The sequence below is a fragment of the Rissa tridactyla genome, chromosome 8 (assembly GCF_028500815.1).
Source record: "Rissa tridactyla isolate bRisTri1 chromosome 8, bRisTri1.patW.cur.20221130, whole genome shotgun sequence".
Taxonomy (NCBI): Eukaryota; Metazoa; Chordata; class Aves; order Charadriiformes; family Laridae; genus Rissa; species Rissa tridactyla.
Genome location: NC_071473.1, coordinates 52,525,228 through 52,551,290, shown reverse-complemented (window position 1 = coordinate 52,551,290; position 26,063 = coordinate 52,525,228). Strand labels below are relative to the sequence as shown.

The window sequence follows — 26,063 nt, the reverse complement described above, 5'->3', positions numbered from 1 at the left end:
GGAATCACAGGGAGCCGCATTGGTCCCGGTGGATGCTGAGTCCACAACCCCCGCGGAGGCCACGGGGCCACCCCCAGCATTGCCAGAGCCGCTGCTCTCCCACGCTCCAGCGCAGCCGGGAGCAGGGCCGGGGTTCACCTCTCTGTCTTCGAGACAAGCGAAATCAACAGCTTCGCCTAAAGTTAAAGGTATTATTGCAGGTCACCAAACTACTGATTTCTGCCTGTCCCCAGAGCCTGGAAAAGAGCTGTCATTACAGCGACATGCTGCCAGCGGGCAGGTGATGAGCACGTAAATCACATGGGGTAAGGCACACGAGTAGGCTCACAACCTGAAACTAAAATTGCATTTTCTTTACGTTTTCCACGTGGTCACATGAAGGTACGAGGGGCCGATGTAAACCGGCCCGCGTTGAAGGGCTGAGCGGGGAACAGCGGGTGCAAATACAGCGCAAGTTCTGCGGCCGTGGCCCGTCCCCGCAGATTTCCCCTTCCACCCCTCTTGATCTGCATCTGTGCAAACAGGATGAGCTCGAAAAGTACAAACAGAGCATTAAAAAAGCAGAGCCCGGGCACAATGCCGCGGTCAGAAGAAAAGAAAATAAAACATCAAGGAAAAAAAAAAAAAAGTGGATTTCTGGCCTCCCACGGCAGCCGCTCCTTTTGGCTGCCGCCGAACCCTCCCGCCGCCCATCCCCGCTGCCCCGGGCCGCCCCCCCGGCACCGCCCCGCCCCGCCCCGCGTCCCAGCTCCCCGCCCGCCGCAGGCACCGGGGCCGCCGGCACCGCTGCGACCGCCGCGCCCAGGTACGGCCCGGGAGGGGGGGGACGCGGAGCCCGGGAGGGTCCCGGCAGCCGGGGGGAGCGGGGGACGCGGCAGGGATGCGCCGGGGATGCGCCGGAGGCGCTCGGGGGGTGCTGGGAGGGTACGGGGGGGGCGCGGCAGTGGACGCTCGGGGCTGCGCTGGAGGATGCTCCGGGGGTGCCTCAGAGGGTGCTCGGGGGGTGCTGTGCGGGATGCTCTGGGGGATGCTTTAAAAGTGCTCCAGGGTGGTGCAGAGTGTGCGCCGGGGGTGCTCAGGGGGCACCTGGGAGCACTCCAAAGAGTGCTCAGGGGTGCCAGGCCCCTCGGGTGCTGCCTGGGGGCAGCAGCAGCTGCCCTGAACCATCCGGGCCGGGAGCGCTTCCAGTGCACCCCTGGGTGCAGGATGGAGGCACGGAGTGTGGCTGGGCAGCGGGGAGAGGGCAGGAAGGCACCGAGCCCCGACAGAGCCCCCGGATGTCACCCTGTGAGGGCTGGGAAGGGCCCCCAGACCCCGGGCAATGTGGCAGAAGGCACCATGGTCCCAGAGCAGCCAGAGTTGCATTTAGCCTCAAAGCCCAACCATAAAACCCTCCCCGTCTGTGAAGATGTGGTTCAGACAAGCCCCAGCCCAGCCTCCGTGGTCGAGCACGGTCTCCAGCGCCTGCCTCCAGCCTCTCCGTTTCCTTGCCGGCTTTCCAGCCGTCCGGACACAGAAACTCTTGGTGCCGTAACTCATTTCTGTCTCTAGCGAGGTTGATGCTCAGGTTCCCTGAGCCGCGTGTCTCATGGGGCTCGGCCGCAGGTCGGGTCCGGCTGCAGAGCGGGGCTGAGCTCCGGGTCCGTGCATCCCTGGCGGGGCCGAGAGAGGGGCTGCTCCAGCAGCGCGTCTGGCAGCGAGTGGAGGGACAGGCAGTGCCTCTCCTTCGCAGGCAGCATTGCCTTTCCTCGGCGGCGGCCGCTGCCAGGACATTTCTGAGCAGCCCAACTCCGCCGGGACCAGGCGTGCCCTGTGCAAGCACTTTCGTCAGCTCCCGGCATTGCATTTGTGATTTCTCGCAGGCCTAAGGCAAAGATGTGCCGGGCTCTAACTTTGCTTGGGGGGAAATCAGAGTGAGTGTGAACAAGGAGCTGCCCCAGCGGGGTAGACCATTGCCTGAGATTTGTGTAGAAGAGGCTGGATAGTCCATGAGAAAATCAGTGATGGCAGAAAGTGGGTTAAATAACCTCAAATGCGAGTCTTAAGTAAGTTCAGGACAGGGGAAATCGTGGTCTGGATGCTGTGGGTATGATGTTCATCGTCCAGAGATGGAAGCGGGACTGTACTGTACGGGGTCGTCTCATTTTCCTCACAGCTATGGGATGCGACACCACCGGCAAGGGTTTCCTTTCTCCAGAGGCTAAACCAGAAATTAAATATTTTAGCTGTGTGTCCCAAACGAAGGCGGTGGGCACCTGAAAACGCAGCATGTGTGTAAAGATAAGGACCACAGCGAAGGGCAGAGACAAGGGTAAAAAATAATCAGCATTTGCCTTCATACCTGTTTTGCAGTCTTCTTGGTGTTTCCTGTTTGATTTGGGATGGACTAAATGGAAAAAGCTGATCTCTTAAATGATTCCTGAAATGGTAAATCAGAGGAGGGAGCCCATAACCTCAGGTTTATAACTGATTGTTTGTCACTTCGACTGTAATATTTCAAAAATAAATATACGTGCTGAAGCGACAGCCAGCCTGATGAACAGCGAGATGGCCGGGGAGTCTGTGGTTGAGGAGGGATCGGTTAATGAACGTGTTAAAATAATCCTGCAACTGGAGGATGAGTTGGGGGGGAGCCTGTTGCTGCTGTGGGTGCTGTTGGTCTGCCGGTGCAGTTTCCAAACCGCTTGTGAATAGGAAAACCAGGGCCACGTTTGGCTCCTTTCTGCAAAATCTGGTTACGGAGAAGGTTTTGTCTCCCGGGTGCAGGAACCACCCCCTCGTGCAGTGCTGGGGCAGCCCCCTTCCCGCAGGAGCCAGCCAGTTCCGTGTCACAAAGTCTCCCTTGGTCCTCCGCTAACTGAAATAACCCCCCCCCCCATACTTAGTTGCTGCCGAGCGGGAGTGAGACGTCGCTTCCCGTCGAACAGCCTCTGCGCCCCTCGGCGTGGGCGCGTTTTGGGAGGGAGAGGTTTGGTCTCAAAACACCCTGCGCATCAGGAGCAGTTTTGAGATCCTGCGGGATGACCGCAGTTGGATGAACACAAGCTCATTCACAAGCTCGTTGCCGATTCAGGTCCCTCCCCCTGCGGTTTTACAGCTGCCAAATATTCTGAAAGTCACATTTTTATCGCCGAGTGTTATGCATCAAATCTTGGGTCTTTTCAAGGAAGCTTTGGGAGCAGCACCAGGGATGAACGCGGCCCCATTAGTTAGGGAAAAAAGTAAATATGGAAAGTTAGTGTATTTTGCATTCAGTGCCCTGTATGACAGGGGTTACGTGACTCTGCCTTGCTCAAGAGCAGCGAGATGCAGATTTTGGTCAATAAAGCCCTGACCCCGGCTCAGGGTCACAAAGGAGCCCGTGGCTGAGGGCAGAAATCCCCAACCGTGCACATTCACACACTGCCGGCGCTGGGGGAGCGCGGTGGGGAGGAACGGCCGCGGCGGGTTCCTTCTTCAGCCCTCGGTGGAATTAATGTTTCCGGCGCTGTGCCTCGGGAAGCCTCAAGTCCTGCACATCCCAGCGTTTGAACAGCACATGAAAAAGCAATTATTGTCATTATTATGATAATAAACTGCCAAAGTGGACAATTTGGTGGAGTGAGAAACGTGAAATATGGTGAAAAACCCACCCGCGTGCAGTGGCTCCCATCTTCCAAATGTGATTGTCTTCAGTTCATCGTTGCAGCCAGTTCCTCTGTCCGTTGGGGTTGAACACGAGTCTCGGCGCAGGGGAGAAAGCTGAAAACACACCAGCGGCCAGCTTGTGTGAGCTTGGGCAAAAAACGGCAGGAAAACACCCGTTTCCTAAACCTTCCCCATAATCTGGGTGAGAGAGGGTGGGAAACGCGGCTGCAGGGCGTCCGGCTGCCACATGGAAATCACCGGCAGAGGAGGAAGGCGGCACGTCCATCCCCTCCGTGGCCCCAATCAACATGGAGAGTGGCTTCACGTGGCCTGAAAAAGAAGTATTCCTGTTTGAAGAGGTTTTAAAAAATGTTGTGAATGTGATCAATCCAAGTCGTGTTGGCTCAGGCCAGAAATCGATATAAAATGGCCTTGTGTCTCCACGGGGGACTGCCTAGGGAAGAGGAGAAAAAAAGGCATGCAGAGAATAAGGCTGCCCTTAAAACCACCTGAAAGTCCCGCTTTCAGCAGGAGAGGACATGTGTTGACGCTGAAACCTTTACCCGGGATGGACAGGACAGATCCCGAATCGACAGTCAGCTTTCGCAACCACAAATGCACTTTTTGGAGATTTCTCAGGCTGGTGGGTTTAGTAGTCCCTGTTTGTGTGTCAGGGTGGGTTTTTCCAGTCCCACAAACTCTGGTGTTTCAGCTCTCAGTGAGCACCCAGGGGTCGGACACGGCACAGCACCCTCCTTCCCTGCGCTGCCCCATCCATCTCCCGTCTCAGCAAGCAGCCAAGCAAGAGCAAGGTGGAAGAGCCTTTCCCAGCAAGCAGGAGGCCCTTGGTTTGATGGTTCACCTCCACACCCAGCTTCCAAAAACACCCAAAGGATCCTGTTTTTCCTTAGGAATTGGAGACGTTTCCATCCCAGCTTGGGCCAAAGCTTTGGCTCTTGAGTGGGATGAGCACAGGAACCCCAAGGATGCACTAAGCCCTGGCCAAGCCAAGGACAATCCCGTTGTCATAAAGTTGCTGCCAAGTTCTTTGACCACATGGAAGTTATTCAGTATCATGGCAGCAAAGCTTGACCTGTCCCAAGGTCAAGGAGATGGAAAAGAGCAGCTTGGAAGAGACCAGAAGGAAAGGAGGCCTTCACTGGTGTGACCCCCCAAAATTTGTGGGATTAAGGCAAAAAGAGTAAACATTAGAAATGAGGCACTTCAGATTTTTGTCTGCTGTCTGACTGTGTAGCGCTTTCGATTCATGGCTTCAGGTGGTTTTTCTGATCGCCTGGCACTGGGAAAGGGGACTTTAGGGGAAACACCGCAGTTTCCAAGACACAGGATAAAATCAAGAGAATCAACCAAAGCTTTTATAAGACCGTGGCTGGAATGAGCTGAAGGTCAGTTGGAAAAGAGGTTATCAGAGGAGGGGATGAATGTGATCGTTTTCCCCTCCCGGTGAGCCATAAAAGAGGGCGAGAGTTTGGATATCTGATACCTCCAGGTCTCGTCCTGACCCGTCTCTAATGGAGATGCTGGCAGGAAGCTCATGACATTTATTAAACAGCAATAAGCAGCTTTAATAAAATCAGTATCCGCACAAGTTTATTACTGCCATTTGAAAAGATGCCTGAAATGGCTGTTTAAGTACCGCTGGCTGATGAGGGTTGCACACTTACGCTGAAAGCGATCGTCTTCTTTATTAAGTGGCGCTGGGTTAATTACTCAGATTTCTCATGAGCCCGCCGCCCTCTCAGGCCCCAGAGAGGCTGCGCACGCCTCCAGGATGTTTTCCACGTGAGCAGCCCCCCGCTCCAGCCCCTCCGCTGCTTCGTGTAAATAATTTTGCAGAGCGGGTGGGAGGCCAGCCTGAACCTCTCCGCCGGTGCAACCACGAGCTGACGGGTTGCAGAGGGAGCTCGTCCCTCTCGAGCACGCACAAACCGCTTCCAGCTCCCAGGTCATGTCTCAAACAGCCGAGGGTGTGATAAAATGCTGGTGACGGCGCTGTAGACTACCCGTCACCATAAGCCACGTGCTGAAGTCATCCGCTGGCCCTGGTACGGAGGGTGAATTTTAAACAGGCATCTGGATTATGTGGTGTTTCACTTTCAGAGGGGTTTAAAGATTTATATCCTTTTTCTTGTCAAACCTTTTTACCTGCCGCTTCTGCCACCGCCGCTCTTCCCATACAGCGACTGGTTTTGCATCCCCAAATCTGGTCCTGCCCCAATTCGGGACGTGCAGCCAGGTAACACCAACACAGGGGGAAGCCTGCCCAGCAAGTGCAGCGCCGAGCCCTGCGTGGCTGCAGGGACACATCCAGCTTACCAGCTCGCCTTTCTGGATGCGGATGGGTTTAGAGCAGCGGGCTACTGGGGCTCAGGCATCATCTGGTCTCCCTGCTTGAATTTTGGGTCTGCTCAGCTGCCTTCTGCCCCCCATCAGGCAGCACGGACCAGCCCAGCGTGTGTCTGATGCTGGGAGGGCTGGAGCCCCTCTGCTGTGGGGACAGGCTGAGAGAGCTGGGGGGGTTCAGCCTGGAGAAGAGAAGGCTCCGGGGAGACCTTCCAGCCCCTGCCAGGCCCTAAAGGGGCTCCAGGAAAGCTGGGGAGGGACTTTTTACAAGGGCACGTAGTGATGGGACGAGGGGTAATGGCTTCAAACTGGAAGAGGGGAGATTTAGATGAGATATCAGGAAGAAATTGTTTGCTGTGAGGGTGGTGAGCCCCTGGCCCAGGTTGTCCAGAGAAGCTGCGGCTGCCCCATCCCTGGAGGCCAGGCTGGATGGGGCTTGGAGCAACCTGGTCTCGTGGGAGATGAGTGGGACTGGATCGTCTTTAAGGTCCCTTCCAACCCAAACAGTTCTATGATTCTATGATAAAACCTCATGACAACTTCTTGCAATGCAAACCAGGACTTTAAACTGCTTTTAGTTAGTTAGTTAGTTATTTAATCCCACAAAGTTTTCAAACTTCTTTCTTTTTCCTCCTGGAAGGAAACTCCTTCCCGTGCCTCTGCCAGCCGGCAGCCGATCCCAGCCCACCGCCGCACAGCGGAGATCCCACCCGTGTGGATGTCCCCAGCAGACTGGAAACGGGTTATTTTTCTTCCTTTGCAGTGAAAACAGAATTGAAAAATCCGTACAACAAATATTCCCCGAGAGGCTATATTTATTCCTGGTATGTCCACTTGCAATAATAGCTGGGCTGGTTGTTGTGCAATGGAGCAGACCGCCTGGATGGAGCAGGTTTGGGTGTAACCCTTTGGGTACCAGGGGTGAGCTCCGTCCCTGGGTCCGTGCAGGTCTGTGTGGTGGAGGGGAGCGGGGGGCGGTGGGTGAACCCCAAACCTGCCCTCCTGCAGCCTGGGGAGAGGAAGGAAAGCAGCCGCTTTGCCCGCCGGCCTTGTGAGCATCCAAGAAGGCAGTGGTGGCCGTGGCAGGGACTGATGGGATGGTTTTTGTGCCGTTTCGTGGCCGTCTGTTTCCTGTCATCCCCGGGAGCAGCCTGCAGAGCAAAATCCCCCCTGACAGCTGGTGTATAACGTAAAGCAGCAGCAATTTTAGGTCGTGACCTCCGTCCTCACGCTGGTGGGGCGATCTTGGGCCATGCTCAGGTGAAACCCTTCCCCATTTCCCACCCTGCCTGGCCCCGTCGGGCGAAGCTATCAGAAGCCAGTCATAGCTCCATCAACCGCCAGCCCATAATTAATTAATTTGCATGTTTAGACTCCATCCATTCATAGTTCCTGATTAAAAGCTTATTTAGGGGGACACAGACTTGAAGACCTTCTTCAGGCCCACGGGAATTACATCTGGGAAAAGCTGTAGGTCTTGTGTGTGTAATTGCAATAAGGAAATGCTCCAAATAAAAGCTTCCTGCTGTGTCTTTCCAGTGGGAAAATGAAACAATTCTTTTAGGTGTACTTCAAAATCAGCGCCATATCGAAACGTGTATTTTTTTTTATCGTGCTGCTTTGTCTAGAGAACATAAGCAACAGAATACGCTCAGAGAAGACGCACAAGGGTAACTAAACCAGAAGAATTCGACAGAAAATAAGCCAACGTGCTCTTAAGGTTGTTTTGAACCCCAAGCTCCGTAATTGCTTGTGAAAGCAGAAAGCCGTCCACAGGGCCCTGTCTGGTGTGGGATGCTGGAGCCGCGTGGGAAAGGCGGTATTTAATGGGAAAGGCGGCATTTCACCGGCTGCTGAAATTGGGGGGGGTGGGTTATTTTTCATTCCTCGGGTAAGAAGTTAACCCATCCGTGCCTTGGGGAGTGCGAGCAAGGACAAAGTGCCGCTGTTGCTGTGCATGTCCCGGCTATTTCGCTTCCTGCGAAGGCAAAACTTTTCTGCTTTTCTTCAAACTTCATCCGTTAAAGTTACATGTAGTGGTTGCAGGAGCGCAGTGAGCTGCAGGAATTGCCAGCAGCTCTGTTCTGCAGGCAGAGAGTGATGAAATGTGTTTTTTCCTGCTAACAGGAGAGCTTTGGCTGCTTGTTAAGTGATGAGAAAGGTGCCGGTGCCGCTCCGTGATGCGAGTCCCTGGCGAAAGCCCCCGACAGAGCCCCCAGGTCCCAGTGGGATGCCTCTGCTTTCCAGGCGTTTCTTTCCCGTCCCTGGAAGAGGTTCACAGCCCGGCTGAGGGGCTGCGGGGAGCTGGGCAGGGTCTGAACCCTTCTGCTTTAGCAAACGCGAAGCTGTTATGAGTTCAGTGCAGAGACTGAGGGGTTTTTTCCCTGTCGCCAGCCTTGGGGTGCAGTAATCTGGGATACCTGACAGCAACCCCAGCGCGGGGGCTGGGGACGGGCTCTCTGCCCGTCACCGAGCCGTACAAAAGCATGCTGTGTCTGCTCTGCAAGCTGCCCCCACGCCTCGAATTTGAAGTTCGCATTGATAACCCTGCTGCAAAAGGCTGGAGCGGTTTGTTTGGCAAGTCCCCCCCCCGGCACCCACGAGAGCCCAGCGGCTGCCCGTCCCTCCTCGCAGCCGCCAGGGCACGGCGCGGCACAGAGAGATACGCATGGCCACCTCCCGCCATCCCCCAGTCCTGTTCAGCATCCCCCGGGGACACGGCGGATGGATGGGAGCGGCGTGAGGGGCTGGAGCTATGGGAAGAAGGGTAGAGGGGCGAGGGGCTCGCTCTCTGCTCCGCGCATGGGAACGGGGCTTTGTCGGGATTAATTCTGGACGTTGAGACCTTCTGCGGCTTCTACTAAAGATGCCGCCTTTTAATCGCGGCAGCCGCTTGCGTTTCCTTGGGAGAGGCGCTCAGCAGAATAACTAATGCGCTCAGCCTGGGAGGTGCAGCATGCGGAGGGCGAGCTCCGGCTGCAGCCTGCAGCATCAGGTATAATTCGAACCGTATCGTTAATAATTGACTGTCTTTTCAGTAATCTTTCCTGATAAGGGAGGCAGCCCGGCGACAGCCCAAGCAGCACTTGGCATTTTGTGTTTTATGGAAAAGTTATCTATGTTATGGAAAGTAGCTCGTTTTATACAGCAGGCTTGAACTGTCCTCGGAAAGGTCATACGAGAGTGATGGGCTGCTTTATTAGAAAATTAGTCTCTCTTCGGTGCTTCTTGTTTTAAACTTGTATTTGCTTTCCGAGCAAGGTCACTGCTCAGCTGACCAACTTTTTAACAACTGGAAAAGGCACGTTTGCGGCTCCGAACCCTTCGCTGCCGGCTCTGGGCACGGGAGAAGATGCTTTTGAGGTAGGCAAGCGCTTCTGCTCCCCGATGGGCTTGTAGGTGGGAGCATGAGAAGGTAACACGACAAGGTGCTTTTGTAACGAGAGTTTTTCCTTCCACCACGAAGTGCTAAAGCCGTTGCTGCAGTGCAGGAGAACACGACAGGCAAAAAAATGTTGTGTTATAGCTAATGAGACTGTGCTAACGTGCTGCTCAGCAGGGATGAATTGTCTTCTTATTTATAGGCACAGGGTTAAATGTTTCCAGTTTAAAATTCCTAGCAAGATGCTCTCGGAGAATGATATTCATGTATATTTGTCTTTGTGGTTCAGTTAATTTGTTCTTTAAATCTTCTGGGGTTCTTTCTGCTGGCTGGGGTGGATGGGGGAGTGGGAGGACGCTTACATTGCCTGGCAAGGGGGACAGGGTAAAAGAGGGGTTAAAATGTGACTGTAAAGAGCCAGTGTTTGAGACCAGGCTAGTTAAAAAGACAGTAAACTGTCTCTGCAAATGGGCTCCCCCAGGGGATAAAACCTCTTCGCTCTGTTCTGTTGCCTTCTCACATATTCGCCTTCTAGATTTCCATTTCCGTACGTATTTATTCCTGCCTTGAGAAAAGCCATGCGATTTCATTCAAGGTAAAAATCAGCAATGCTGCGCGCGTGGCGATGTCGCCTGCCTGGGGAGGAAAATAAGTATTCTTCAATTTTATTCGGTAGAGGATAACTCAGCAAATATAGAGCCCGACAGAGGGTCAGCGTGACAGGTATTAGCAGGATGGAGACCCACCTAAAAGTACTGCCCTGCCCTGGGTTGTGAGCCGGACACTGGGTGTACAGGTACGCTGCTTCTGCCAGATCACTTTATTTTTTTATCTCATTTTTGTTAGGGACAGGCATGGGACAGCACCCGTGGGGTCCAAGGAGCCGCGGTTTTGGCTCAAAGCCATCCGACCCATGCCCGAGCTGCCCCGGCCTGGGGGTGGGCCGGGAGAACATCAGCAAGCTGGTAGGGTACATTCAGCATCCCTTTACGAGGCGATTTTGAAGTAGATTGGTCAAATGAGAGAAGTCATGTTATCAATTTGGGCCGCAGAGTTGGGACCCAGCCAGCTCATAAATGAACCAAATAGCTGTAATTATCTAGATATTAAAAAGCATCCTATTCACTGGCCCTGCCCCCCGCCCCACCTTCTAAATATATGACCTAGAAGCGTGAAGCATAGCTGGTCAGGCTGTAGCTGAGATCCGTAATTGACTGTAATTGGAAAATTTAAAAGAAAACATTTGAGAAGGAGTTTAGCGTTCGTTTTGGCATGTGCTGTTTATTGGCAGGAGGAGACAGAAGAAATTTCCCTTTATAGAAGTGCAGTTAGTTGGAGAGCGTGTCAGGAGGCTGCTCGTCAAGGTGTTTCAGAAGCTCGCATGGCATTGGGCAGGCATCGGTGTTGCCATCTGGCCACATGAGCGTCAAGAACATACCGACCCTGGAGGCGCTTTTGAGAGTTTTGATGTTCTCCTTGGGTTGGGACCCTCCCAACTTTCCATCGGGGCTATATATTGACCATAAATGTGTCTACCTGATTGACAGAACTAACTGTTTCTTTAAAAGGTTTTCATCTTTCAAAGTATCTGTCCTATGGTAACAATGCTGCAGGATTTGGCTTCTTTTTCCCATTGGTCTTTGTTGTAGTTAAACCATGTCATGCCAGTTCTTCTAGAAGACAATAACAGCAGCACCTCTGTATATCCTAATCCGTACGGCATAGCCAGTTACCTTGCCTGATAAGCTGCTGTGGGACCATCTCTGTCCAGGAACCGAATTAGATACTTGAAGGAAAATCCTAAACAAGCAACCTGCTCTCCAAGAAACCCTCACTTTTTCCCTGTAACAGAAATTAAAAACCAGACCTTCTCACTCTGAGCAACGTTGCCCTTCTCATGCAAGTCAGGACACCTCCTACAGTGACGTCCAGGTGCCTCAACCTCCTTCGCCCTTGCCAGCCTCCTCCCTGTGTCTTTCTAAAGGGCATGGAGGAGACGAGCTTCACCCAGGACTTCTCAGGGTTGTTCCCAGCCTTAATCTCTTCTCATGCTCTAGGAGGGTCTCACCCACGTGCCCATGATGGGAAAGAGCTGGAGGGCAATACAGTCCAGGCTGGATGTTTCATGATGTAGGCTGTGTTGGATCTCTGCCTGAAGATCTTCCCTGATATGATAGCAATTTGTCTGTATTTTAGTGCAGTTTGGTGAAGGGTCTTTATATATAAAAGGCCAGCAATGTGCCCTTGTGGCCAAGAAGGCCAATGGCATCCCAGGGTGCACCAAGAAGAGTGTGGCCAGCAGGTGGAGGGAGGTCATCCTCCCTTCTGCTCTGCCTTGGTGAGGCTGCATCTGGAGTGCTGGGTCCAGTTCTGGGCTCCCCGGTTCAAGGACAGGGAACTGCTGGAGAGGGGACAGCAAAGGGCTACCAAGATGATGAGGGGACTGGAACACCTCTCTTATGAAGAAAGGCTGAGGGATTTGGGTCTCTTCAGTCTGGAAAAAAGATGACTGAGCGGGGACCTTATCAACACTTATCAATACTTCAAGGGTGGGTGTCAGGAGGATGGGGCCAGGCTCTTTTCAGTGGTGCCCGGGGACAGGACAAGAGGTAACAGGCACAAACTTGAGCATAGGAAGTTCCACCTAAACATGAGGAGGAACTTCTTTCCTGTGAGGATGGCAGAGCCCTGGCACAGGCTGCCCAGAGAGGTGGTGGAGTCTCCAGCTCTGGAGACATTCCAAACCCGCCTGGACGCGTTCCTGTGACACCTGCTCTGGGTGACCCTGCTCTGGCAGGGGGTTGGACTAGGTGATCTCCAGAGGTTCCTTCCAAGCCCTGAAATTCTGTGATTCTGTGATAATGGTATGGATGTACTCTCAAATAATGGGTTTTGTTTGAACAATATTTAACATAAATTTTGAATCTTTGGTTGTTATGGTTTAAAAAAAAAAAAAAAGTGACAAACCAGTCATTTCTGTGTATGGTTTATAGCCCTTGCTGTTTTCAGAGATGTGATGTGATGTTGGATATACCAGCTTACAGGAGTCAAGGAAGAGTCCCTGTGCCGTCTATCTCAAGCCCAGTAGAAATTATCCTAAACATCTCTCCTTTCTCTTTTGCAGTCGAAACCATCTGTAATGCAGGGGGTGTTTTGTAAGAACCAGCTACCTGGGACGTGTCTGTGAAGCAGGAGTTGTTGCCACTGGAGAAGGAGCTATTGATTTAAGCAGCTTGAAAATGCTTAGCAGACACAGTCGGGCTGCAGAATTTGGGGAATGGGAGGGTGGTGGCCTGTGGAGAAGTGTAAGGCTTTAAGGAGAAATTAAGTTTGCATGATTCAACTTTTTTTTTTTATTATTTTTTAATTAAAAGTATCTGTTTCTTTGTTCCAAGGGTGAAGTGACTCATCTGCCCTAGCTCATCAGAGGATGGTTAACTGACGGCCCAATTAGACCACACCATGGAGAAGACAGATGGTACGAAGGCTACGGGATGTTTGTTTGCTCATTTGTTTCTTGAAAAAAAGCACCCAACCTGGAGTAATTTCCTTACTGTAAATAACCTGTTTTCTATAGATATGCGCTAGGGCCAGGAGATGAAAAATGCGTCGTTCATGTATTATGCAGACTTCCTAAACCGCAGAAAAAACGTGGTCGCAGCTCTCTGTTCAGCCCCTATTTGTCCTCCCGTCCTCTGCGGTGCGTGGGCAGGACAGATCTCTGCTCCTACCGGCTGGGCTTTCCCCGTGTGCCCTATTACCCTACGTGACGTTTTCCCTCTGTAATTCCTCTGACTTTCACGTGCCGCTTCCCAGCAGAAAGGCGGCTGCATCTCGGTGATGCTCTGTGCCAAGTTCTCCCGGTCCCCGCGCGGGTGCTGCACCAGGATGGAGAGAGAGGGAGCAGCCGTGAGACCTGGTCCAGCCACTCCTCCTCCTCCTCCTCCTCGAGGAGCACGGCTTGTTTGCTCAGAGGCGCAAAGCAGCCCAAACCACGAGCAGTGATGTGGGGGTTTAACTATTTCGACCCTCAAAGCTGAAATTTAGGGGCTGTGGAGTTTTGCAGGCTGGATCTGACTGTATGAAGTTGCGTTAAACCAGGAGCCTCGGGCTGCGCGGAGCTGTGTTAAACCCGGAGCCGTGCGGTTTGCCTGCGACAGCTGGGTGGGCAAACACGCTGTCACGCATTTCGCGGCGATTTTTCCTCAATTAAAAGCCGTGCTCGGTGCCGTGCGGCCGGTCACCTTGGGAAGGCACGTGTTTCGCATGGCTGCGGCTGTGTAAAGCAGCCCTGGCTGGCGCTGCCCAGGCCCGGCCGCTGCCCGGTGCTGCATTCATCATTTTCAAGGAATAATTTGTGACCCGGTATTTGCAGATGAAACAATGCAATGATTTTCCTGCTTGGCGCGCACAGCCTCCGGAAAGGTAAAACCAAACGCAAAGCCTTGAGAAATGTAATTGTCACAGATGGGTTCCACCTCTGTTTTTCGAGCTGGATTTATTGTACATCAGGCAGCTTTTTATACTGACACAGACACGTAGCTCTGCCTGCAAAACCTGCTGTTTGCTTAATTGCCAATTAGAGCCAAGATTTCAGCAAATTTTCAGCTTCCTCAGTGCAACAATTACCTGATTGACCTCCGGAAAATCAGACCGGACCTTTGCATGCGTTGCTGCGTCTCTGCGCAGCTTCACCACGAGCCTCCGCAGTGACGGAGTGCAGCCCCCCGCCTGCCCAAAACTGAGAGAAAAAAAGCAGTAACATTTTTCCCCTGCTCTAAACATTTTTTTTTGTTAATTTTTTTTCTTTTTGTCTTCAAAATTCAATCGTCTCTTTTCTTTGGGTTGTTTCAGCAAACGGCCAGCCACCCAAACCCGATGGGGAGCAGGAGCAGCCCCGCAGCCTCCCCTACTCCGTGGAGACGCCGTACGGCTTCCACCTGGACCTGGACTTCCTGAAGTATGTGGATGACATCGAGAAGGGGCACACCATCAGGAGGGTTCACATCCACCGGAAAGCCAAGCAGCCGAAATTCAGCACCCTGCCCCGAAACTTCAGCCTGCCCGAGAACGGCTCCCGGGGGTGCGTGTCCGCCCCCACCAAGAGCTGGACGGCGACCTGCTCCTTCCCCCAGCGCAAGGCGTCCCTGGGGGCGGAGGACACCCCCCGTCCCCTCCTGCCCAACGAGCTGACCCTTCCCATGGCCGATGAGCCGAGTTACCGGAGAAAAGCCCTTTTGGCGGAGACGTGGCGGCAGGCGGAGCTGGGGAGGCAGGAGGACGAGCTCTGGGGGCGGCCGCAGCTACTGCGAGCCTCCAGCATGCCGGCTGCCCTGCCGCCCGGCCAGCCCCCGCCGGGGGACGGACGGGTGCCCTCGCCCCTCCGGCCACCTCCCCAGCCCTGCCGCGAGCAGGGTGGCTCCGAAACCACGTTTCGCCCCGGCTCCGATGGCATCGTGTTAAATCTTCCCCGGGAGATGAGCTCGGAGCAAGATGTCTCCTTGGGGCAGAAGGAGCATCCCAGTGGAGGCAGCCCGGGGCTGGTGCAGGTGCAGCCCCTGTGGCAGAGCCAGCATCCCGCCGTGCCGCAGCTGCAGGTGGTGATGGAGAGCGGAGGCGAGGAGGGCGATGCTGCCGACGCCAGCGGTCGCTCTGCCTTGGACAGGGGTGAACCAGCGTCACCGGGTGCCCTCCAGCTCACAGAGGAGAACACAAACCCTGGGGAAGGGGAGTTAAGTGTGAGTGAAATCACTCCGAACGTGCTGAAGGAAGCTGAGGAGGGGAGTGTCCGGGCTGGAGAGAACAAGGAGAGCCGTGGTCCTCAGCCTGGTGATGCCGGAGAGCCCGGCGGGGTTGCCGCACTGAAGCTGCAGGTTGCTGCTCTGGAGGAGCAGCTGAGCAAGAAGAAGGAGGAACTTGAGCGGATCAGGGCAGTGCTGGAGCAGCAGGATCATGAAATCAAGGAGAAGGAGAAAAGCATTAAGTTACTGGCCAGCTCCAAAGCTCAGCTGGAAGAGAAGCTGTGCCGGGAAACCATGGAAGGTGCCAAGCAGAGCAGCAGGGCTTTGCAGTGCTACGATGCCGCGGTGAACACCGACCTCTCGCAGGTAACCGGGGCCAAGCAAGTCCATGATAAAGGCATCAATGTAAATATCCCCATCTCCACCAAATCCATAGGATGCAGTGTCCACAGAGCAGACAACATGAATGCGCCGGGTGCTCGGAGAGATCAGGGACTGGCAGAGGCTTGCAGTGGTGTCGGTGGAGAGGGACCCGGACATTTTGGTGAAGCCACCATCGAGGCTGGCCTTCACGCACCGTGCTTCACCCAGCTGAAGATTGACGAGCACCTCAGCGATGACAATCAGAACCACAGGAATAACTACGATACCCAGAGTCTCGCTGCTCACGCAGTGACTGCAGAAGGCTCTCGAGGAACAAGAATTGGTTCAAACACAGGAGAAAACAAGGCGGGCTTTGGCGAAGCTAAACCTCGAGATGGGCTGGAAGAAGAGGGTCCCCCTGACCACGAGGATCTCCCTGCTGTTGACCCCATCGGCCAATACGTAAAAAAAATCCAGGAGCTTTTGCAGGAGCAGTGGCTGTGTTTGGAGCATGGCTACCCCGAGCTAGCGAGCGCTATTAAACAGCCGGCCTCCAAGCTCAGCTCCATACAGAACCAATTAGTTAATTCCTTAAACTCGTTGCTGTCTGCCTACTCTACGCAAGGGCCCGCGGATAAGGAGAATTCGAACACACACTATCAACAGTTGGGTAAATAATATTGGCATAGGTTTCAACATGTGCGGGCCAAATTTCTTCCCATTTATTCAAGTGTTGAGCAGGGGTGATGCAGCGGAGCTCACTGGTATAATTAGTGTCAGTCAGATCAGAAACGGCCCCTCCTAAACAGGTATGAGAAAGGCAAATCTCTGCACATCATAAACTATGTGATCTTAAATAAAAAAAGCAAACGAAACCACGTAGGAGCTGATAAAGCTATACGCAGGATCAGCTTCCAAAAGTGGCCGTACTTGTGGCCATTCCATCAAATAACCATTTTTCTTAGTTGGATTGGACATCTCAATTTGCGAGGATCTAGGACTCGTGCTCATCTGGGGTAAATCAGCATGAAGGTCACCAGAACCAAAACCAATTCAAGGTAACTGAGCAACGAGGCTGGGGAAAGGCCTGTCCCCACTCACAGCCGGTCAGCTAAAATAATTTTAGCTTATATGAAGATGAGAATCCAAAACCGAAGGCTGCCTGTTCACTGTCGGGGGGGCTTGCAAGTGGATAAGTGACCTATTACTTATAAGCAATACGTGTGAGGATTGAAAAAAAATAAAAAAACATTATTGCCAAAGTGAAGCCTACTTATATTTATAGGACGCATATATAATTCCCAGTCACTTCCTTTGTATTCTCAGTCACTTGGAGATGTTTGCTCCTGTATTTTAAAGGAAGCAGGGCAGGTTCAGATTGTGGCCAGGTGCATCAGTAGTTTTGCAAGACATAAAAAACATGTCCTAAGATGAACTAAGGTGCTTACGGTTATGATTTGTAGTTTGATGCTAGATGTTGGGAATAATCATGGATAATTATGGCACATCTGCTTAATTAATCTATTATTTTGTATTTTGCTAGAAATCTCTCCAACCACAAGTCTTAAATCTATCATGAAAAAGAAAGGTTATGGTTTCCATGCAGGAGGCAATGGGACCAAAAAGAATCTTCAGTTTGTTGGGGTAAATGGTGGGTAAGCATCCGTTCAGAAGATAAAACTGCCTTTTAACATGTGATGTCCTCTGTGTCGCTGAAGAAGTCATTCTTTTTTCCCCCCCTTTCCCCTCCAAACCTCTTGATTAAAAGGCCATTTGAAATGGAGCCTCTTTTCTCCCTTCTTTAATCCAGCCCTGATAACCTGTAAGTAACCCTGTAGAAAAGAGGTTGGTGTTTTCAGCGCAGCGAGGGACGCCCTGGGGACCGACACTCTCTGCACACCCATCTCTTGGGGCTTCATCCAAAACCCGGCTGGGTCCGTGGGAAGATTCCCACTAATTTTTGGTGGGTTTTGGAGGAGCTCAGCATTGCCTGGGTGGGCACGCTGCCACTAACCTGCCTCCACGCTCCAGCGACAGCCAACAAACATTGGTTCAGGGACTGAGAAAAGACTATTTCAGTAAATAAGGAATTACCTCGGGCTGAAGGAGACCCGTAGTTTAGGTTGTGCTCCAACACCCAGTTCCCTGTGTATCCAATCTCTAACACTCTTTGGCTGTTGAGCTAACTAGATACAACGACGTGTGCTGTTGATGCATCTCTAAGAGCCGCACCGGCACGTCTCCTACCGAGGAGTACGTGTGCTGGCACAAAGAGGGCAGGAGGCATTTCACTGTCCCTTCACTGGGCAAACAGCTATGTGTGCAAGTTTGGATGCTGGTTTCTGCTGACGTAGGCTTCTCTGACTTCCCAGCTCGATAGCTACTGCTGTTGGGTTCATGAGGTGTTACTCACTCTTGTTGTGTAGAGCTTCTTCTACCAACAGTCGCTGAAATGGGTACAACCTGTAGCGAGTAGAGGAATCTCAACTAGTTTGAGAAAAGTTTTGGGGTCCCTCACAGTGAAATGTTCTGTGTCATGGAAGATGTTCTTGTTATTGATGTTTTTGGGCAACCAGAAGAGAGGTCTCTCTAGCAGGGCTGCTTCAATGGTGGACTCGGGTCCGTACTGGAGCTGCAAATGCAGGTTTTGTCTAGTGGTCCTCAAGGTTGCCGACAAGCCGCCTGTCCCACCTTGCCACAGGGTCCGTGTTTCTCCTGGCTCCCCATCTGCCTGCCAGCAGCTCCCAGCAGGGAGGGGGCTCGCAGCCCTTGCCTGGCCACGTTGGGGCTTGTGCCATGGACATCCCTCCAAACCAACTGAGTAGTCCCTGAAGTAACCTTGCCTGCTGCTAATTCACTGCTTCTATCACGCTCCTGCTGGCTTAAGAAGCCAAAAAAAAAAAAAAAAAAAAAGACTAACCCCAAGTTTGGCTGTGGCTCTAACCTTTTAACTTGCGTATCACTCCGGGCTTCATCCAAGGCCCATTGGAGTCAGTGGGTGTCTTCAATGAGTCTTGGTCAGGCCCTGCGGCTGCGGATGGGGAAGGAGTGAATAACATGTGGTGTCCTCAAATAGCTACGAAACGACTTCAAGTGAAGACACAAGTAGTGAAGACACAAGTTGTGAAGACAGCCCGTCGGACGGGGATGCGGAGAGCGAGACGGAGAGAAGAGCTGATGATTTGGAGCCCACACAGGTGAAAGCTGGAGATGAAAGCGAGGGGGCTTCGTCGGGGACCTCCTCGCAGGAGAGACATGAGGATGATGACCTGCAGGAGCCATTGGCAGAAGCAGCGCCTTGCCCTCAGCACAAGGCTGACAGGTAACCAGAAACCCAGATCGTGCTTTCCATCTCATTTCTGAAAGTACAGGACACGCAGCGCTGCGTTCAGTCGCTCCCACAGGGCTGGGTTTTGGTGCTTCATCTGCTCGGTGGAAAAGCAGCTGCTGACCTCTGTAGACATGGGAAAAGGCTTTAAAGAGCTAAGTGTTTTTTGAGATACTACAGAATCTAATGGGGATTGATTCAGGCCCTACGTGTGACTGTGGAAGAAGGTGGAGTGAGTCATATTTGGTGAGAATTAGCTCATTTCTCCCCTCTCAAGTAAAGTTTCTAAGTAAAGTTCTTTGCAGATTCAGGAATAAGTCGTTTTTTGGTTTTTTTTCCACTTTAAGATTTCTTGCAAAAGATGAAGTTGACCATACAGATCTGGGAGCGTGGACTTAAACACTTATTTGGAGCGCTTAACTTTGTACCAAAAAAAAAAAAATCTGTGTCAAGTCAATGAGACAACTTGTGTCCATAAAGTTAAGCACTTAAATAAGTGTTGACCTAAACTGCACGTTCTGCTTCCTGCTTCAGTACCTCCTGCAAGGTCTGTCTCATGATGGATTTACAAAAGTATTTTCCTGTTAGATGGAAACCCTCTGAAGATTTCCTTGCCGACTGCCAGCTACTCAGCCAGCACCTCTCAGAACTCAGCACCACCAGCGACAAGCATCTGGTACAGATAATTTTCAATGCCATTTCATACGTGGTTCCCCCCTCTCTGTTACGTTTAATGGATAAGATTATCCTCACAGTGTGTTGCAGCCTGTGCCCTACCATGTCATGGACAGCGTTGGGAGGGGGACGAGATGTCCTCTGAGTCAGTTTTGGAGTAGCCAAAAAGAAAGGAAAAGGGGGAAAAAAAAAAAAAAAAAAGATGAAGGCTTTCTCTGCTTACTCATTCAAGTTCCCACAGGAAATTCCTTTCCCCCTTATGTTACAGCAGTAATCCCAAACCCACAAGCTAAATACCGGGTGGGTGATGCCAGAGCGCAGGACGAAGTGGCGGAGGGCAAGGAGCGGGGACAGCAACTGGTTTGCAGGATGACTAACGGTGTAGTAACGGTGTAGACCTTGGTGTTTTCAGCGGCACATCCTGAGCACCGTCTGCCAGGAGTGGTTCCGGGTGTCGAGCCGCAAGTCTTCCAGCCCGGAGGTGGTCGCAGCGTATCTCAAGGCGCTGGGGACCATCCAGCCCCAGCTCCTGGAGATGGTGGTGAACCTGGCTGACAGGAATGGCAACACAGCTCTTCACTACAGCGTTTCCCACTCCAACTTCCCAATTGCAAAGCTCCTGCTGGACACAGGTAGGAACAGCCACTCTCTGCTCGACCATGGCTTTTGTTGGGTATGGGTGTGGAGGTTACTTTATGTCGCTCTTGCCCATGGGGCACGGTCCCACAGGGAATGACCACAGTGTGCAGAGCCCAGTAATGAGGGTCCATCTGGGAGTCCCAGACCTGGCAAACAGTGAATGAGGTCCAGGGTCCTCCCAGGGAGTTCAGTGAGGAGCAAAAGGAGATGGGACAGAGGTGGGGCTGGGGACCAAGTACAACCTACGTGCAAGGGAGCCATCTAGTAGATAAGCATGGGGCCAAGGTCCATTCAGGATACAAATGGGGGGCCAGGGTCCATCCAAGGGACAAGTGTGGGGCCAAGGTTCATCCCAGATACAAGCATGAGGCCAAGGTCCATTGAAGGGACAAGTGTAGGGCCAAGGTCCACCCAGGAGATGTGGTTGATCTGAAGACCAGCATCCTCCCCCATAGCCAATCCCTGGGCCCATGGCTGTGGGCGGGGGTCCCAGCTGAGGCTCCTCAGGGACATTAAGGCTCGTTAGTGCCCTCGGGGCCCTGACGCATCTTGAGGACTTTGCAGTCTGATTTTGCAGGGAGCTCAGAGTCCCCGTGGCCAAGGGCTGTCTCTCATGGCCCTGGTCCAGCTGGGATGGGGTGGCTCCCCCAGCTTCTTGTAGCAGCAAATCCCACATCATGGCTCGGAGCTGGAGGATCAGACCCCCTGAGAGCGTAACAAACCCCACAGCGCTGAAGGAAAACTCCATTCTAAACCGTTGAACTTTCAGCTCGTGTTGCAAAGGAAGAAAAATCTCAGCGGAGCTTGTACAGGGGAAAAACGCACGCGTGCTCAGCAAGAATAGAGGCACTTTGGCCTTCTCCCACGGGCCAGACAATCTGTTAAATGTTAGGGAAATGGCAGATTATCATACACATCTATAACCCGATTGTTGCCGCAGACCAGTGGGGAGCCGTGGGGTTTGTCCCCTCCTGCCACCGAGTGCCCGAGGTGGCCGGGTCCCCGGGACAAGGAGCCGAGCCCCAGCCCGTCAGACAGGGCTCGTTATTGTAATGCCCATGGCATTAGTTATCCTCGCCTTTTTTTTTTTTTTTGGTTATGGTGTTCAAAGTTAATTGAGTTGACTTTAGCAAAAGTTAATTGTAATTAACTGTAGCAATGCGTAGCACCAAACATCTTTTAATGCTGTGCTTACGAGACTAGATTTAGTGCAGATAAATCTCAATATAATTATGGAAACTCCTGTTTCTGGGAAGACGAGGCTGCGTGTTTTATAATTCCCTCTTTGCCTCCCGTTTGCTCGTCTCTCCCCATCTGATTCCTCGTGGGGCCGACCCCTTCCCCGGCACGGTGCATCGCCCGCCAGGTGTGTGCCGCCTGGACCTGCAGAACCGTGCCGGCTACACGGCGGTGATGCTCACCCCGCTGGCAACTGCCGAGACGGGCGAGGACATGGAGGTGGTGATGAAGCTGCTGAAGGAGGGGGACGTCAACCTGCGAGCCGCCCAGGTGCGTCCCCGTCGCTCTGCTCGCTCTGAAAACCGAGCGTGGCCCCACATGGGATCGTGGCACGGCGTGGCAGGGGGCAGCGGGTATGAATTTGGCAAAGGCGTCTGCAAAGTGCCTCCTGCTGAGCTCGTTGCCTCCTGTTTGCAGTCATCGTTGTGCGATGCCAGTTCAGGCTGTGGCATCGTCATGCCCCCATAGAGACCTCAGGGTGGGGGGGATATCATTCAGGTTCCTTACACTGCATGTGCAGCGCCAGGCTGAGACCCGGTGGTAGACCTTGGGTTGGAGTTGCTGTTTCCCAAGAGTTACAAAAGCAACCTCAGCTAAACTGCAGCGTGGCCACCCACCAGCTCCCCGCGAAGGGACGCAGGAGCTCAATCAAATGAAGAGACAAAAGGAAGGCTGAAAATTTTCCAAAGTAACTTGTGTGAGCTAAAAAGTCAAAGTCTGAAGAAGTGACACCAGGGAGGAGCAGTGCGGGGTGGACCCCGGGGTATGGGACCCCCAGCTTTGCTGGTGAGCGGTTGTTCATCCATCAGTCACTCATTTGGTCTCAGAGGTGGCAGCGCCCTCATCCATCTTGTCTTCCAAACAGCTGTAAAAGTGAGTCTAGACCTAAGTTAAACTGCCCAGGAGGGTCAGGGGGACCTTTGGTGGCAGCTGGGCGCCGGGCGGTTTGGCCGTGCTGCTGCGGAGCCCCTCCACGTGGCCGTGGTGCAAGAGAGTGGGTATCTCTTGCAATACCTGCTGACGAGCCCCAGTGTTATTTAACAAAAATATGCAATAATAATAATATGAATTATTATGATATATGTACTATGCAACAATAATGTGCAATCTTATTATATTTATGCAATAATAACATTCATTATTATTATTAGATTACGTTCTGACTGAGCAGGACCGTGGGAGGCAGTGGGCGAGGGGTGTTGAGCCTTTCCCTCTGCGGTTGCAGGGAGGCCAGACCGCCCTGATGCTGGGGGTCAGCCACGAGCGGGACGACATGGTGCGAGCCCTCCTCTCCTGCCAGGCCGACGTCAACCTGCAGGACGAGGAGGGGACGACGGCCCTGATGGTGGCCTGCCGGCTTGGCAACGCCGACATCGTCCGGCTCCTCTTGGCCCAGCCCGGCTGCCAGGTTGCGTTGACGGACAAGGTGAGGCTCCGGCACCGGGCTCGGTCCCATACACAACCTCACACCCACCAGGCAGGGAAAGCTCATGCTTTACAGGCAGCAATCCCCGGGTGGTGGTTTTTAAGCGAAGAAGTACAATTTTGGTCCAATTTCTAATCAGGGGATCACTTTGGGGAAAGCACCCCTGTTTTCGGTGCTTGCTGTGCAGCGTGCGGGGTGGCCACGGCAACATCCCACATCCCAGCTGTAGGATGGGCAGGAGCACCGGGGGGGGGAAAGCCCAACCCAGTGTAAAGCTAAAAAAAAAAAAAAATAAAAAATTCTGGACATCTGGAACAATCAGCAGAGCTTCAGCTCCAGGAAATTGGCAGCAATTAACTCTCCCCTGAGAACGGACGCCTCTCTGGGGATACGCGTGGGACGGGATGGGGCTGGGAGCAGCGCGTCCGGCTGGTGGGAATCTCCTCCCATGTGGGCTCATGGCGACAGGCCACGGTGGCCGCGACTATGGTTGTGCAACTATTTTCTAATTAAACTGCAACTTGTATTAGTCCCGCATGACTAAGACATGCGGGACGGCACCGGGACCAAGGGAAGGCATGGGCAGGGTGCGTTTTGTGCAGTTGAGGTTAAGACACAAAACACCGTGAGGAGGTTTGCAGGACGGCGGGTCATTTTAATGAGGGATGAGCTGCAGGGAAGGAAGTTTTGGGGGTAAATGTCTGGGTGCAAAGCAATCCTGGCCAACGGCTCGCTGGAGAGTGGAGGAAAACTCACTGCCAGCGGGCAGGTTGGCAACAGCCTCCCTTGGCCATGGTGGGCCAAGAAGTGGCGGGGGTCGGGGATGGAGCCGGGTGGATTACGTGTGTCACCGGGGCGAGATGCAGGGACCCGGGCGGTAACGTCTTTGCCTTCTCCCTCCCCGCAGGGTGGTAACTCGGCCCTGTCGCTGGCCCAGCGCGCTGCCCGGGGGGACATCGCCGCGCTCCTGCAAGCCCACGCCAAGCAGAGCCCGTCCCTCTCGGCGTGACCCAGGGGGAGGAGGAACCGGGACGGGGAGCAGGGAACAAACAGCTCCTTCTTGTACAGCCCTCTGGGCGGCTGGGGCCAATATCACAGGTTTCCGTACATACGGGGGGGATGAACCCTGTCAGTTATCTGCAGACATTCCCCATGGCTAATTCTCCTCATTAAGCCTGCTTACACCCCCCTAATCTACGCACATTGCCACCAATGACTCCGAGCTCTCCTATACGCTCATCCTCGTATAGATTTGGCAGGTGAGCCGCCGAAACGAAGGAGAAAAGCACATTAGAAAAGCAATACTTAGTCTTTTGTAACCTTATATTATGGTTGTCCTTTTAATTGACTACTTAACTATAGCTCATTTAACTTGTAAGTTTGTGGCCTAATATTTATTATTAGCTCTTTTGTACGTAGCGGCAGGCAGCGATTATTCGGTATATGTAACAACAAACACAAGCTGGATGGATTATGTAAAGTATAAAATCCTATTTGTGTTTGCTTATGTGGGTCTGATGTAAGAATTAAAAATTAACGCTCTAGGAAAATATTTGAGTATACCAGACCCAAACGCACAGACATTGTTTTGCCTCTATTCAGAATTACCATATGGCTCTTATTTTTTTCTAATTAAGTTTGAGCTAACGGGGAAGCTCAGCCCATTGACATGCACCGTGCATCCACGCGTACGCCGCTCAGGCACAGTGGGGCCCATCGGGTTCTCCCGAGCACGACACGAGAAGATCACAACAGATTCCCATCCCAGGATGGGCTAACGTTGTCCCAAGAGTTTCGTGGCGCGACTTTGCTGCCAGATGCTTTTTGGGCAAGTACCTGCTCTCTGCTTTCCCCCGTGCTCAACTTCGAGATGCCCAAATGGCTCCCAGGTAAAGCCGTGCCATGATTTAGCTGCTGGAGTCGGCCGGTGCCAGGGCCTCCCCCACAGGGTTGGTCCAGCATCGGCTCAAGTCCTACACGGGGCAGAGTTTTTTTCTCTTTAATCCCTCTGCTGCTGCCAAAGAGGGAGGGAGGGCACAGGCCCCGCTTTTCCAAACACCTTTATGCTGACATTAAATCGCCGTGTACCAAGAAAAGCCATTTCCTGAGGCTGTGCTGCATCTCTGTAGGCTTTCGTGGACTTGGATGCCATCACCAGTTGAGCTGATGTGTGGTCATATATGACCAGGTCATACGAGGAGAGGCTGAGGGAGCTGGGCATGTTTAGCTTGGAGAAGAGGAGGCTGAGGGGAGACCTCATTGCCCTCCACAACTCCCTGAAAGGAGGGTGGAGAGAGGTGGGGGTTGGCCTCTTCTCCCAGGGGAAGAATGACAGGACCAGAGGAAATGGTCTGAAGCTGCGGCAGGGGACGTTTAGGTTAGATATTAGGAGGAATGACTTTACTGAAAGAGTGGTCAGGCCCCGGAACAGCCTGCCCAGGGAGGGGGTTGAGCCACCATCCCTAGAGGTGTTTAAGAAACGTCCAGATGTGGCACTTCAGGGCATGCTCTGGTGGCAGAGGGCAGAGATTGTAGGTTGTTTGGTTGGACTCGATGATCTTAAGGGTCCTTTCCAACCATGAAGATTCTGTGATTCTGCGGTAACATCGTAAACGCAGAGCTACTTGCCATCCCTAAAAGCAAATCTCCCTTGTTAACTAATTGCTGTTGTGTGTTTGTTACTAAGCAGAAGTTAATCCTGGGCTACTTTGGTTGCTTGTATGTCAGTTCCCACCATGATGGTGTCACTTGACCTGCCTTTTCCCCTTCCTTTGTACTTGCAATACGTGGCAAAGCCCTTTCCGAGAGCCCCTGTCCTCGGCTCGGGAACACTTGCTGCCCTGCGGGAAGGGGAGGGCAGCCCCCGCCTCCTGTTTTCCACTGAAATCTGCTGCCTGCCTCCGGTTTCTTTCCTTTCTTCATGTTATTATTTGGAAGCCCTCACCATCTCAAATGTCTGAAATGTCTAGCTGCCTTTTTGTTTGTTTGTTTGTTGGGGGTTTTTTTGGGTTTTTTTTTTGTTTGTTTTTTAAACCCTGTCCCAAAATGGAGTTACCTCCTTTCTGTATAAATAAACTGGAGTGAAACCTTGACCGGCGTTCGCTCCCGTGCCTGTTCCCATGGCCGCGGTGCTCTCCTGGCAGCAGGGATGCTCTGATGGACAGACAGACGGACAGACAGGCAGGGAAGGACAGCCCGTGGTGACCGCATGTACGTGCACGTCATTAAATCAGCCGTTTCTGAGGTCCCAGATCCCGGATCACCGCACAGACAGGGTGA

General features: G+C 52.8%; 1 protein-coding gene across 4 annotated transcripts; it reads left to right on the top strand.

Annotated features, from left to right (window-relative positions):
- Nucleotides 1-743: 743 nt before the first annotated feature.
- KANK4 (KN motif and ankyrin repeat domains 4) lies at nucleotides 744-25,876 on the top strand. 4 transcript variants are annotated; one of them, XM_054212634.1, is made up of 11 exons: nucleotides 7,063-8,986; nucleotides 12,498-12,678; nucleotides 12,769-12,851; nucleotides 14,228-16,147; nucleotides 17,021-17,132; nucleotides 18,554-18,799; nucleotides 19,394-19,481; nucleotides 19,893-20,112; nucleotides 21,486-21,628; nucleotides 22,584-22,784; nucleotides 23,692-25,876. In XM_054212634.1, the coding sequence occupies exons 3-11, from the start codon at nucleotides 12,836-12,838 to the stop codon at nucleotides 23,791-23,793; spliced, it is 3,048 nt and encodes a 1,015-aa protein (XP_054068609.1). In that variant the 5' UTR covers nucleotides 7,063-8,986; nucleotides 12,498-12,678; nucleotides 12,769-12,835; the 3' UTR covers nucleotides 23,794-25,876. The 4 variants fall into 4 exon arrangements, with proteins under 4 accessions (XP_054068606.1, XP_054068609.1, XP_054068608.1 ...); XM_054212633.1 differs by lacking the exon at nucleotides 12,498-12,678 and adding an exon at nucleotides 9,253-9,354; XM_054212632.1 differs by having other exon boundaries at nucleotides 7,063-9,354.
- Nucleotides 25,877-26,063: the final 187 nt, after the last annotated feature.

Bases quoted from the DNA above. Each gene is read 5' to 3' on its own strand.
- KANK4 (XM_054212631.1), top strand. The intron at 17,133-18,553 runs GTAAGCATCCGT...GTCCTCAAATAG, and splicing joins TTTGTTGGGGTAAATGGTGG to CTACGAAACGACTTCAAGTG. The intron at 19,482-19,892 runs GTACAGATAATT...TGGTGTTTTCAG, and splicing joins CCACCAGCGACAAGCATCTG to CGGCACATCCTGAGCACCGT.